The 15,000-nt window shown below is 34.2% G+C and overlaps 1 protein-coding gene and 2 pseudogenes across 1 annotated transcript; all 3 read right to left on the bottom strand.

The window, feature by feature from the left end:
* Positions 1 to 582: 582 nt before the first annotated feature.
* Positions 583 to 1,537, bottom strand: LOC113427434 (olfactory receptor 6P1-like; annotated as a pseudogene).
* Positions 1,538 to 5,679: 4,142 nt separating this feature from the next.
* LOC113427424 (olfactory receptor 10A2-like) lies at positions 5,680 to 8,326 on the bottom strand (annotated as a pseudogene).
* Positions 8,327 to 12,257: 3,931 nt separating this feature from the next.
* Positions 12,258 to 13,085, bottom strand: LOC113427425 (olfactory receptor 10A7-like). Its single transcript, XM_026689917.2, has one exon. It carries the CDS (start codon positions 13,083 to 13,085, stop codon positions 12,258 to 12,260), a length of 828 nt encoding a protein of 275 aa, XP_026545702.2.
* Positions 13,086 to 15,000: the final 1,915 nt, after the last annotated feature.

The following is a 15,000-nucleotide window of genomic DNA, read 5'->3' as shown; positions in this document are numbered from 1 at the left end:
TCTGTCTGGTTTTTTGGCTCTTTTTGTATCTTGATTGGCTGGCAACATTGTGTTACTTTATTGGAGGCCTTTAGTGCAGCTTGGCTCCGGGTAAATGGACGGCTATCATTAGTTAGGAAGCTAGGTTTCATCTGGGGGCCTGGTTGGGGTGTGTTTGAGCTGGAGGTATCAGTGGGGATCTGTTTGTGCCCAGGTGTTTGCCTGGCTTGTGGTGTGGAGATTTTTTTGTTTGTGAGTGCAGGCTTCCAAATGATTGACAGTCTGGTGGAATCATCTCTTCTGTTCATGCTTTCTGGTCTTTTTTCAATCTCTATGGCTTCTCTGATGATTCTGTGGCTGGGGTTTTCTATAGTGGCTAGGGTTTTGGTGCCATTGAAGTTGATGCTATGACCTGTGGCTTCCATGTGTTGGACTAGTGAGGAAGTGTGTTCCAGCTTTTTGACTGCATTTTTGTGTTCATCCAGGCGGGTACTTATTCTTCTATTGGTCTGTCCAATGTATGTGGCCGGGCATGATGCACAGGGGACTTCGTATATGCCTTGGTTTTCCATACGAAGTCCCCTGTGCATCATGCCCGGCCTTCTATCTTTTTTTTACATAAGTAACTTTCCTCTGATTTCCTTTGAAAGTAATTGAAAATTCCTGCAGATATTTTTTTCTTAGAGCATCCTTGACATCCTTATTTCTCAGACTGTATATAAAGGGGTTGATCAGTGAAGGCAAAACTGTATATATCAAAGAAGATATTTTTTGCCTCTCGCTTCCAATTGTAGCCCTTGGTGTCATATATACAATAATTAGAGATCCATAGAAAATGAAAACTACAATCAAATGAGATAAACAGGTAGAAAAAGCCTTTTGCCTCCCAGTAGTAGAGGGAATGTTTAAGATGGCAGCAATAATATAAACGTAAGATGTAAGTGTCAGAAGAAAAGGAGGAAATGTGAATACCGAGGTCACCAGGAAGCTCAATATTTGCACCATGCTAATAGCACTGCAGCAGAGTCTTAGAATAGGAAAATATTCACAGAAGTAATGATCAATCTCACTGGAGTTACAGAAGTTTAACTGCAACATCAAAACAAGGAGTACCATCAAAGCGACAAATCCATTGATCCAAGAGACTGCTGCTAATTGGATACATGTTCAGCTTTTCATGATAGTTGCAGTTAGTTCAGATAGTTGCAATGGTTTACAGATTGCTAAATATCTATCATAAGACATCACACAGAATAAACAGCATTCTGAAGATACCAATGAACCAAAGAAATAGAGTTGTGTGAAACAGCTGTTGAAGGAAATTCTTCTGTTTCTAGTCAAAAGAGCTGAAATTATCCTTGGAAATATATTTGAGCTGTAACAAGCCTCCAGAAAAGACAAGTTCCCCAGAAAAAAAATACATAGGGTTTTTAAGTTATGGATCCAGGACAAGCAATAGAAGAACAAGAATGTTTCCCATTATGGTCACAACGTAAATCATTAAAAAGGTCAAGAAAAAAAGCACCTGCAATTCAGAGAATTCTTGAAACCCCAACAAGATAAATTATTTTATCTTCGTACAGTTTCTGACCATGATAGATATGGGAACAAGTCCTAAAAGAATGAAAAATATAGTTAACAGGGGAAATAGTAAATCTATATATAGAAAGATGAAATTTAACTAAATTAATGCCCTACTCAAAGCAAAATAGTTATAAAATATAATGTTTATATTAAGTACATTCTGTTTAAAAAAACTGTTTATTAATTGAGGTCCTACCAAGACACTGAGTTAAAAATTATGCTTTTTTTAGCACCCATAAAAACACTGTTGTAAAATGCACTGGTGGACAAGTGGAGTTCTATGTTAAGCAATTTCAGAAAATCAGACTTTCACATAGATATCTTTTTTGCTGTTATTTTGAAATACATCTGACAGCAATATAGAAAAAAAGCAAGTAAACATATAAAATTGAAACAAGAGTTTATAATCATTGTAAAATAGGGTGTTGTATTTAGCTATCACCACAATTATATCATTTGATATAATATTTATTTGTGTCTTTATCATTTGTTTGAGGGAGACAAAAGCTATATCTCTATCCATATCTCTATCCATATAGCTATTTCTATATCCATAACTCCTCTGTATCTGTCTGTCTTTGTTATCTCACCTTTATATAATCTTCATTTATTTCCTTTCATTTTATTCTAAAACACGGTGAAGCAAAAGTCATTAATGAATTGCATTTAAATCCTGTCACAATCAGAACTGACTTACAAATGAAAGATGAATTTTTAATGAGCCCCTGAAAAACATTTATTACTGTCCCTTACTTTTAAGTTATTAATGTTCTAAGCATTATCTTATAAATAGTTCCCCAACATTTTCCAATATTCTTAATTGCTTGCAAGGCAATAAAGGCTGCATGATCAAGGGAAAACACAAGGCAATTATGAGTCTTCAAAGTTTTTGATCTTAATAAAAGGATTAACAACAACAAGAAGAAGACAAATTGTTATTTAGGATGTAAAAGATCATATAAGGGAGATTAATTTGTGTTCTGCACTACTATCTAGATATGTGTGAAATTGGAGAACCAGAAAGAAGGATATTGAGTTGGTTCCATTGTTGTGAAAACTCAATATCCTTCTTTCCATTACCTTTGTGGATCTCCATTTATCTCATCAAATGAGGAACTAGCACAAGACAGAACAAGTTAAAATTGGATACTCTAAAATCCAGTTCAAGATTACTGTATTTTTTGGACTAGAATAGAATAGAATACTTTATTGGCCAAGTGTGATTGGACACACAAGGAATTTGTCTTGGTGTAAATATTCTCAGATTACATAAAGAAAAGATACATTCGTTAAGAATAAAGTATCATAACGTACAACACTTAATGATAGTCATAGGGTACAATCAACAATCAAATCATACCAGGAAACAGTCAACATAAATCGTAAGGATACAAGCGACAAAGTTACAATGCTACAATCACAAGTGGGAGGGGATGGGTGATAAGGAGTGATGAGAAGATTAACAGTAATAGTAGTGCACACTTTGTAAATAGTTGAACAGTGTTGAGGGAATTATTTGTTTAGCAGAGTGATGGCTTTCGGGGAAAAACTGTTCTATAAGACGCACCTTGGTTTAGAGCAGGGGTCGCCAACCTTTTGGACCTCAAGGACCACCAAATTTATAATTTTAAATCCCAGGGACCACTAACTGGTTCTATGGGCATAGCCTAATTTGTGGGTGTGGCTTGGTGGTCATGTGACTAGCTGGGGATGGCTTGTATGTAAATATGAATATTTATATAAATATTGATTTTTTTTTTTAAAAAAGAGCAACTTTTACCTAAAATCAGGCAAAATAGGAAGACAGATTGAATTGCTCACAGAATCACTCAGTGATCTATTTATCTGCCATTGGCTAGCTCAGTCTCTCAAATTTGCTTGCCATGAATCTGCACTGAATAACAGAACCTTCAGTCCTAAAGGAGGTTCGGCTGTGCTTAAAAGCAGAGCCAAAGATCTAAAGACTAGCTAGAAAGCAAGAAATCCAACCATTTCCTGCTTCCTAGCTAATCTAAATCTCCAGGCACAGCAGAAAAGATGATGGTCGTAAAAAGGAAAAATAGCAATTTTAGCAGGCATGTTTGCCAGGTAAGGAATGAGTGGGTGGGGAGCATTCCTGCGGGCCATGTGGATGACACAGCGTTGTGTTTCTGCACAGCCTGGTTTAATTGCTTTGGGGGGATGCTCTGGGATGAGATTTCTCTGCGGCCCACCAAAATTTTCCCACAGCCCACCTGTGGGTTGCGGCCCACTGATTGGTGACCACTGTTTTAGAGAAGGAAACAAGGAAAAATAGTTTTTTTGTCTCTGCATGTCCTGTTTTTGTCCTCCCTGGCATCTAGAAGCACTCCCAAAGCCTCTGTATATCCTGGTTTTGCCCTCTCCGGCATCTAGAAGCACTCTGCAGGCCAAATACAGGACTGTTTTTGACTTCCGGAGGCTTCCATGGGTCCCATTTTTGCCTCCCGGATGCTGACATTTTAAGTAATTGTGGGTGCTATTTAAGACCTTCAGAAATCAGTGTTACCTGTGAACAATCTTATTCCATTTGAATCTGAAGGATACAATTAGCAATTTAAGGAATAGAGTGATTGTTGGTGGTTAGAGTAGCTCATATTTTGAGGTTGGAATGAAATCCACATTGCAATCCTCTGGAGACAGCTAAAACATATTTTCTCAGAGAATTTAGGATTTAAGGTATTAGTACATATACTTGCTTTATTTATTTATTTTTGTAGACTATGACATTATTTTAGGCTTGGTTTTGTGGTTTTCATTGTTAAAGAATTGAATAATTGGTTAATCTTGGTGATATAATAGATTATGTTTGAATATAACCATTCTAGAGTATCTTGATCAGTGTTCTAAGATGCTATAAACTTGCTATAATAAAAAATGCTATAATCCAAGCTCCAGACTACATTGAGATAAGAAAACTTGGGTAGCTTTTGATATGAAAATAAAATATGAGATGATCACAAGTAAGCTGCCTTGACTTCCTTATGAAAAGGTGGAAATTACATATAGCAAAGGAAATATATAAATAAGGAAATCTGTATTAAAATTAATATGTACAGGTATAGATTTGTGGATGCTCATAATCTTCAAATTTCAGAATTAATGATAATGACTATGGTCATAAATATACAAACAAAGAAACAAAATGAAGAAGTAAAAGCCAGGGACCAAGAAGTATAAGAGCATATGTATTATGTATGTAACCATAGAATTAATACTGGATATACAATATTTTAATACAATATTTTATAATGTTGTTAATATAAAATTTATAAAAAATTATTGCTTTTGTTAATAGATTTAACAATAATAATTCACTGTATGTTGAAGGCTACACTCAATAATCTATTACATTGGTACAAAGCTGGTAATTTCATAGTTTAAGACTAAGTGAAATGACCACCCAAAATTACCCACCCATATTCTGGTTTGGTGACTAATTGTCTTCTGGTTTCTAGTACTCTGACTTTATCAGTACAGCAAAATTGCTGGATATGTGGGCAAGCTGGCTGCAACATCTGCCATTCCACTGATTACCAGGGTTGATTGGCTGATCTATCTGGCTAGGTGGGTTTTCTCTTCTTCCATCACTACTTCATGTGAGTTTCTCCTGAAGCTGCACATTCAGATTGGAGTTTATTGATCTTTGATCAAAGATATACAATAGCTATGCTCCTCTGCTAGAACCTTCAAATAAACTCAAGCAAACTGGCTGTTCTTTGTCTCTTTGTTTCCAACTTAGAAGCTTTTTCTATTTCTAAGGGGCAGAATGTTCCAGATAAGTTTCTAAGTGCCAAAGAGAAACATTGATGAAATGCTTTTTGAATATAGAAACATTTACATTTTTGAAATATGCATTGGTTGAGATCTTCCATCTTTTGAATGATTTAAAGAAAAGAAATTCCTCCAATTTAACATAATCAACGTAACTACTATAATATGTCAAATATTTGGCCTATAATTCAAAATAACACAATTAAACAACAATAAGTCCTCTAAAATTAAGAGTAGAAAGAACAAATTGTTTTCCTAATGCATAATCTCATTTGTCCCTCATGCAGTTTAGCACTTGTAAAAACATTCTATTATATATGTTGATTAATAATCTTTCGAAGCTTTAAAAAAAAAACATGGAAAATCTCATTTAAGGTGTTATTGTAACAACTAGTATGATCCTGAGCATCAATTCTCAAGCTCAATACATTTTTTTAATCAGATGGCAGTGAAAAAAATTACTCCTAGTTTATGATATAATCAGGGATGGGATCCGACCGGTATAACTACCGGTTCTGTTGTTCTGCATTGTGCATGCATGCGTGAATCGCGTGAGTCACGTGAGTGCAATTTACAACCTGCTGAGCTGCCCAGACAGCTGAGCAGCACTGCGTGCGGGTGTGCAGCGGTTGGAAAAGCCCTTTTTTCCTACTTTTTCAAACACAGCTGTGCCACACAAAGCAGCTGAGATTGAAAAAGCAGGAAATAAAGAACAGATAAGAACCCAGGCAGGTGGGTGTGCCAAAACAGCAGCAGACATAGAACCGGTTCTATGTCTGCTGCTCTTCAGTACAACTGGTTCTACAGAGATGGACAGAACTGGTAGAATCCCACCCCTGGATATAATATATTCTAACATTCCAATATCTGCAGATTTTTATGTATAAACAGAGTTTGGGAAGAAAGTAAACTGATATTGACTAAAGGAATCTCACTATTATCTTTCTTTCCCACAACTTTTCCTCCTCCTCCTTTGAATAGAAAACTTTCTTCTGATTTGTTTTAAAAGTAAACAAAAATTCCTGCAGATACTGTTTCTTAGGGCATCTTTCACTTCCTTATTTTTCAGATTGTATATAAATGGATTGACCAGAGAAGACAAAACTGTGTATGAGAAAGAGAGAAATTTTTGAATGTCCTTTCTAATTGCAGTCTTTGGTGTCAAATATACAATAATTAGAGATCCATAGAAAATGAAAACTACAGTCAAGTGAGATGAACAGGTGGAAAAAACCTTTTGCTTCCCAATGGTAGAGGGAATGTTTAAGATGACAATAATAATATAAATGTAGGATGTAAGTGTCAGAAGAAAAGGAGTAAATGCGAATAGGGAGGCCACCATGAAGCTCAAAATTCGCAGCATGCTAATATCACTGCAGGAAAGTCTTAGAATAGGAAAATATTCACAGAAGTAATGATCAATCTCATTGGAGCTACAGAAGTTTAAGTGCAGCATCAGAACAAGCAGAACAGTCAAAGGCATAAATCCATTGATCCAAGAAACAACTGCTAGTTGCATAATGCAATGGTATGCATATTGCTAAATATCTATCATAAGACATCACAGAGAGTAAATAACATTCTGCACATACTAAAGAACCAACAAAATACATTTGTATGAAACAGTTGTTGAAAGAAACTGTTCTGTCTCCAGTCAACAGAGCTGAAATCATCTTTGGAAATATGCTGGAACTGTAAAAAGCCTCCAGAAAAGACAGGTTCCCCAGAAAAAAATGCATAGGGCTTTTAAGATGTGGATCCAAGACAATCAACAGAAGAACAAGAATGTTTCCCATTATAGTCAGAATGTCTAGTCAAAACAAGATTCTTATAAGTAGATAACTTTACTTTGATCTTAAATATTTTTTTTATTTAAAGATATAAATTATTTAATTTCAAGACTGAACACATTTTTTTATTAAGCCTTGTTTAAAGATTTTTTTTAAAAAAATGTATCAATGTGTTCTTATTCTCAAATCTATGCAAATCTTAATTAAAAATAAACAAGTAAGCAAACAAAATTGGAACAATAGCATATAAAAATTACAAACTAAAATGAAATAAGAAATACTCATGTTTCCTGTTAGAGTGTTTTATAAGAATAGAATAAATAGAAGTCTTTATTCTCCAAGTGTGATTGGACACACAAGGAATTTGTCTTGGTGCAAATGCTCTCAGTGTACATAAAAGAAAAGATACATTTGTCAAGACTAAAGAATCATAAGGTGCAATACTTAATAATAGTCATAGGGTACAATAAGCAATCAAATTATATTGGGAAACAGCCAATATAAACTGTAAGGATACAAGTGACAAAATTATAGTCATACAGTCACAAGTGGGAGGGGATGGATGATAAGGAGTGATGAGAAGATTAATAGTGATAGTAGTGCAGACTTTGTAAATAGCTGGACAGTGTTGAGGGAATTATTTATTTAGCAGAGATGGCGTTCAGGAAAAAACTGTCCTTGTTTTGGTGTGCAGTGCTCTATAGCGCCATTTTGAGAGTAGGAGTTGAAACAGTTTATGTCCAGGATGTGAGGGGTCTGTAAATATTTTCACAGCCCTCTTTTTGACTCGTGCCATATACAGGACCTCAATTGAAGGTAGGTTGGTAGTAATTGTTTTTTCTGCAGTTCTGTGTCTCTCTTTTTATATTGCAGAACCAAACTAGACAGTTATAGAGGTGCAGATGACAAACACAATAATTCCTCTGTAGAACTGTATCAGCAGGTCCTTGGGCAGTTTGAGTTTTCTGAGTTGGCACAGAAATACATTTTTGTTTTTTAAATCATCCTTCTTAAATATCAACCTGTATTTTTTTTTTTAGAAAAAATGTTTTCTAATAATTGTCTTTTCAATGAAATTATTCAATATATTTTAATTTCTGTATTTCTGTAAGAGGCATAATAACTAATGTATGTTTGTGTTTGTAGATGTGTGTGTATATGTGAGAGAGTTATATACGCATCATTATATTGCACACAGACATATATGTTGAGATTTTCTGAATGATGTGTCAACTCATTAAATATTTCTATGGTCTTTTTAGAGTTGCCAACAGAAAGGGAGGGGGGAGCAGTGGACAGCTTATACTCCATAAATGTTTTCAAAGATAGTTTTTAGGTGACCGAAGTTTCTGCTATACAAAATTCTAACTGGAGATTAGGATTGATGACTCTTGGCTATGGATGTGTCCCATTGGAGAATATGAATTATGATAGACCTGGGGGGTGGGGAAAACCAGGATCAAATGTGACAATAAATGATGTGTCCCAGAGTTGGCTACACCCAGACAGTGCCGACATGTTTACTCTTAATAAATCTTATTTAAGTTTTGGAAGTTCGGCTCGAGTCTCATAATTTAAATGGGGGTAACTGCCGAAGCCCAAACATGATGTGTGTGTGTGCATATGTATGTGTATGAGTGTGTGCGCGCACACCTGTCCATATATCTGCACTTGTCTATTTACAAACACAAACATATGTTCATTCATTCATACATCTCCTTTGTTTTATTTTTTTAAATTATATTTAAAACAACTTCGATTAATTAGTTACATTTATATCCTGCTACATTCACAATAGACTTATGAATGGGAGGTGACTTACTTTTGAGCCTTTGAAAAAAAAAATTCATGGTGGACTACTTTAAGAAACTGGTGTTATAAACATTACTTCATGAAAGTTTTCTCTATATTCTAACATTCCCTTAACAGCTTGCATGATAATTACATCTGCGTGATCATGGGAAAACAAAACAAATATGAATATCTAGAGCTTTTGGCCTTAAAGAGAAGATTAACAAATAAAAAGAAGCTTCCATATTGGATATAAAGGATATTATTTTATTTATTTGTCAAATTTAGCTATTGCCATCCCACTTTCAGCAGTGTATGCCCAACACTGCTGTCTGAAATATGACTGAAACTTGAGATGCGAATGGGAGGGATAGCCAATTGGTTCCATTGCTGTAGAACGAGTTCAACCATTGGCCATCTCACTGGGACAGTTCTTCATATGTCAGTGAATCAGTGTAAAACTGATGCAGGGAAAGGTACATGAAGATAGATATACAGAGAGATAGAGAGAGATAGAGATAGAGTGATAGAGATAGAGATAGATAAAGGGGGGGGGGTTTCTGAGACTGAGACCTAGATGATTTAGTACATACTATAAAGTAGAATTGGATATCAAAGATACAGTATAAATTTCAATTAAATCTACCCAGAGATAATAAGTGATATCTGTTCAAGAGATAATAAGTGATACCTTCATATTGTTCTCATTTTCTGGAATATCATATCCATAAAGTCCATTTGACCTCAACCCTGCTGCTTTTTGGAAAAGCTTCAAAAATATGGCCTTTTAAATATGTCATAGGTTTGGGAGATTTTTCATATTACTGCATAATATGCATGAAATATTCTTTCTTGACTTTTTTCTTTATATGTATATACTCTCTCTCTGTGTGTGTGTGTGAGTAAGTGTGAGTGAGTGTGAGTGAAGAAGTAATTTCTTAAATTATTACTTTTATTACTATCACCAGAAGTTTACTTTTTTTGCAAGTTAATTATTCATTAATATTTTCATGTGAAACAGAATCCTAATCTTTACTTAGAGTTAAATGTAAGGTACAAATTGCTACCTTTTTTCACTCTTCAATAGGTATTGAAGTTATTGAAGAGAAAAATAAAATTTTACACTTAGGCAAGAAAACCCAAATGTTCAGGTATACAATAGGTGGTACCAAAAGTGGTATTCAGCAGGTTCTGACCAGTTCTGGAGAACCGGTAGCAGAAATTTTGAGTAGTTTGGAGAACTGGTAGTGGAAATTGTGAGTAGTTCAGAATACCACTTCTGACTGGCTCTGCCCCCATCTATTCTGTCTCCCAAGTCCCAGCTGATCGGCTGGGTCTTCTTTTGTTAGTGGGATGGGAAAGGAATGGAGATTTTAGAGTATCCTTCCCTTGCACACCCACCAAGCCATACCCACCAAGCCACACCAGGTCGACCATGCCATGCCCACAGAGCTGGTGTTAAATTTTTTTGAATCCCACCACTGGGTAGTACCCAGCTCAATAGTAGTGAAAAAGATGGCCCTAGAATCAATAAGTAAATATGAGCAGCCATGCTTTTTTTTCAGTGATATTACTTACAGTCTTACTACAGCATTTGATACCCATTTAGGCACATGGGAAACCTGTGTTTACAGATTTACAATTAGGGAAATCAGCCTAGTTGTACATTAATATTTGTTCAAACAACTTCAACTTCAGTTATACATTCCTTGCCTAAATGTGACAGAAATTCAGTATTGTTATTGAGTTCCTTAGTGCTTAGGTTTATATAATTATGAAGCTTCCAAGATCCAATAGCATGTGAAACCATCCATAAATGTTTAAAACATTTAACATGATCAATTTTATTCTCTGTAACATTTTTTAGTCTTTTTAAAGCAAAGACTACTATTGTAGTTTTTTGGTAGTTAATCACCAAACATTGTTCTTTGCAGTTGTTAACAAAGTGAGTGATTAAGGCCAACTTAAATTTATCAGATAATAGTAATGCTTACATCATATAAAAGAACTGGTAAACTGAAGTGGATACAAATTAAATCAGTGAGATGACTGTTAGGGAAGTTAGATAAAAGGTAAGTAACATGAAGCCCAAAGTACAGTTTTGTCCTTCTCTTATCTAATAGATTAGCACCTGTCAAGTTACTCTGATATTACTTTTCATACAAACATTAAATGAGAGGGGCAAATGAATCTATGCTAGTGTTTTTCAATTTTCACCACTAGATTTCTCTGGAAATGAAACCAGATGTCTCTGAATGTACCAAGAACAAAAATAATGGAATACTTTGCTTTATGATGAGCCAAAATGGCATAGTGGTTAGAATGCAATACTTCAGGCTGCCTGCAATTTGGCAGATCAAATCTCACCAGGCTCAAGGCTGACTCAGCCTTCATCCCTCTGAGGTCAGTAAAATAAGGACCCAGATTGTTGGGGGCAATATGCTGATGCTGTAAACTGTTTAGAGTGGGCTGTAAAGCATTGTGAAACAGTATATGTCTAAGTGCTATTGCTATTATTGAGTATATCGTTCAATTTAATGGTATAAAACTAACACATGAACATAGGTAGGAAAATTAGAATGAAAACCTGTTTGTTCATTACCTCACATAATAGATTCTTTCTTTATACAATCTTGCAATTTACAATCTAGAAGACATGCATACAACTTACTAATTATGCATAAAAACTAATAAATCTATCAATTAGCCAGATCTGTTCACTTTCTTGAAGCTGAGGATAATGATGGCTTCAGCAATGTGGGATATGTCCTGTTTGATCCATGTATGTGAAGACAGAGGAAAAAAACAAGAATTCACAAAGTAAAATTCAGATTAATTTTATTTTGTATATGTGATTGCTTTATTATTAATATATTGTTTGTGTTTGTAAAAGAATATAAGAAGTATTGTAACTATTTCTAACTATTATAAAATAATCATAAAATACAATAATCACAAAGATTTCCTAGTATAGGTACAACAATAATATAAACATTTGGCAGCTGATTTTATGGCTGATTAAAACCCCTACAAAATAAATGTTTAAAGAAAATGTTAAAGTATCATCAGGTGAAACTGATATCTCTCACAAAGATCCAAACAATATAATGATTGTTGAAAATAAGAAGCAAAGTGTATAGAGAGAGATCAAGGGCTATACAGACCAACATTTTAAATATTTGATTGAAGAGGTGGAAAACAGTTGGGATAATCTGTCAACAAATTACTGTATGAATTATCATACAAAGAAAGCAGAAAGTTCAAAGATTTAAAGTAAATTCTTAACAATATTTTTGTTTTTAACCATCATAACTGTCCTCTTTAAAACCTAAATGATATAAACTTTCTTGATGTCTTCTTAATGGCATCCTTCACCTCCTTATTTCTCAGGCTGTAAATGAGAGGATTTGCAACAGGGGGAAGGACTGTATATAATAGAGAAAATATTTTTCTAACCTCACTAAGTGCTTCAGATTTTGGTAACAAATATACAATCATGATGGCTCCATAAAACATAGAAACTACTATCAGATGAGATGAGCAAGTGGAAAAGGCTTTTTTCCTCCCAATAGTGGAAGGAATTCTCAAGATAGTAATTATGATGTATATATAGGAAGTCATGGTAAGGACAAAAGGAGGTAGTGTAAATGCAAAGGTAAAGATAAAACTTGTAAGTTCTACCAAGCTGGTATCACTGCAGGAAAGTTTCATTAATGGAAGAGTGTCACAAAAATAGTGATCAATTTCATTTTGACCACAGAATGTAAGTTGTAGCATTAAACTTAAAAGGATCAAAGCAGCTATAAGGCCATTTATCCATGAAGAAACTGCTAGCTGGATACAAATCCGAGCATTCATACTTGTTGTATAATGCAATGGTTTGCATATTGCTAAATATCGATCATATGACATTACAGATAGGAGATAACATTCAGTAGCCACTAGCAAACCAAACCAAAAAAATTGCAAAAAACAACCATTGAATGAAATGGTATTTTCATCAGTCAATAAGCCGACCATCATCTTGGGTAAAATATTTGAAATATAGCAAGTTTCCAGGCATGACAAATTTCCCAGGAAGAAATACATGGGTGTATGAAGATGTTGATCAACAGCAACTAAAATTACAATGAGAATATTCCCAGCCATGGCTACAATATAAAACACTAGAAAAGTAAAAAAAAGAATAGACTGCCATTGTCCAAATTTTCCAAAACCCAAAATAATAAATTCTGTGATATTCATCTAATTCTTCAGGTCATTTATTGAATATTTTTTAAAATGAATATATTTTAAATAAACAGATCTTCTATTGCATCCTAGGGGAAAAAGAGAAATAGGATAAAACAGTAACCAATACATTCCTTCTGAAAAGGGTAATCAGTTCTTTCTCTCCTCGTGACACTTCTGCAATAATGATTTTATGTTAAAGGGCAAGTGAGTATTGCATTTTGCATTTTGCAAAAGAGTGCAAACACTCTTTTATTTTGATTTACTAGAACACTAAATATATTATATGAATAAAAGGCAAACCATTGTTCTCAATACCACATAAACTGTTTATCAAGAAACCCTTTTTTTTAAAAAAAATGATTGCATTCTTTTGGTTGAACATTGTCAGAAAAAACTTATGAAATACAAAGAGGCTTACCTCTGTTATATAACAACAAGGGCATCTTTGGGATTCAGAATGACTGTTGCAGCATTTCATTATTTATATCTACACTTTTTGAATATTTGTCTTTCTGGTGATTGGAAGCTTACATAATCATAACTTGCTCTCTTTCTATCTGTCTCTATTCCTCTCAAGAGGACATAAATTATCCCACAGGAGAAATGTTAATCTAGTGCCTATTGCTTCAATTCACTGTGTTAATGCTGCTATTCTTCCTGAAAAATTTCCTACTACTTTTCATAACAAAGTATCTCAAGAAAATAAGCGCACCAATGTGCCTACCGTCCCTGTCCTATTGTTTCTCTTATTCTTTTATTTTTCTTATATGTACCCATTTCATATATTCACAACTATGTATACACTTGTACTTATTATCTTGTAAACAATTGACAAATCAAAATAAATAAATAAATAAATAAAACTCTGTGTCTCTACCGTTTAGTATTAGGCCATAAATCTTGTTTTCATAGCTTTTTTTACGAATATATGCTATTAAGTTTGTGACCCAAGAAGCATCAGCTTTCTAATATTCCCAATTTTTACTTCGGACAAAAATATACAAACATTCATACATATACAAACATTCAATAAAAAATGTTGGGGGGACGACTAATCAATGGTATTCAGTACAGAGACAGCTTATACTTAAATAATCATTGGTAGAACTGAGATAGAGGCAGTGCATCTATCCTCGTGTATCTTGAAGCCTTACAATTTTCAGTACCATCAACCACAATGCCCTTCTGGATCAACGGCTTCTTTGGGAATGGGAGACACTGCAGTACATTGATTTGCCCTCTGCCTTAAAAGTTAATCCCTGTGAAAAAGGGAAAGATCATGCTTACTGCCCCTTTTTTGGGTGCTTCAAGGATTGATTCTTCTCAACAGGGATATTCTTTAGACATGTGCAATACTACTACTACTACTACTACTACTACTACTACTACTACTACTACTACTATTAAAAAATAAAATTATTCTTTTTCTTATGAAACTGAATGCTGTAATTGATGTTAATATAACTACATGTGATCAGACTGGCTAAATGACTTGATCCTTTTAATTAGTCACCATTACAAAAAAACAAGGAAACAAAACACACACTATTTAAAAGATTTATTTATTTTTCTTTGGTATTCCATTGTACATTCATGAGTACTATACACATTCTAGAATAGAATAGAATAGAATAGAATAGAATAGAATAGAATAGAATAGAATAGAATAGAATAGAATAGAATATCAGATCAGAGTTGGAAGGGACCTTGGAGGTCTTCTAGTCCAACTCCCTGCTTAGGCAAGAAACCCTACACCACTTCAGACAAATGGTCATCCAAACTTAGCTTTTTAAAGTGTATCTTCAAAAACCAAGAAATCAACATAACCCAA

Source organism: Notechis scutatus, chromosome Z, assembly GCF_049901735.1.
Source record: "Notechis scutatus isolate UNSWTSFEM ecotype Mainland chromosome Z, rNotScu1.2, whole genome shotgun sequence".
In the NCBI taxonomy this organism is placed as follows: domain Eukaryota; kingdom Metazoa; phylum Chordata; class Lepidosauria; order Squamata; family Elapidae; genus Notechis; species Notechis scutatus.
This window is presented reverse-complemented; position numbering and strand designations above follow the sequence as displayed.

Bases quoted from the DNA above. Each gene is read 5' to 3' on its own strand.
- LOC113427425 (XM_026689917.2), bottom strand. From the start codon at position 13,085: ATGGCTGGGAATATTCTCATTGTAATTTTAGTTGCTGTTGATCAACAT.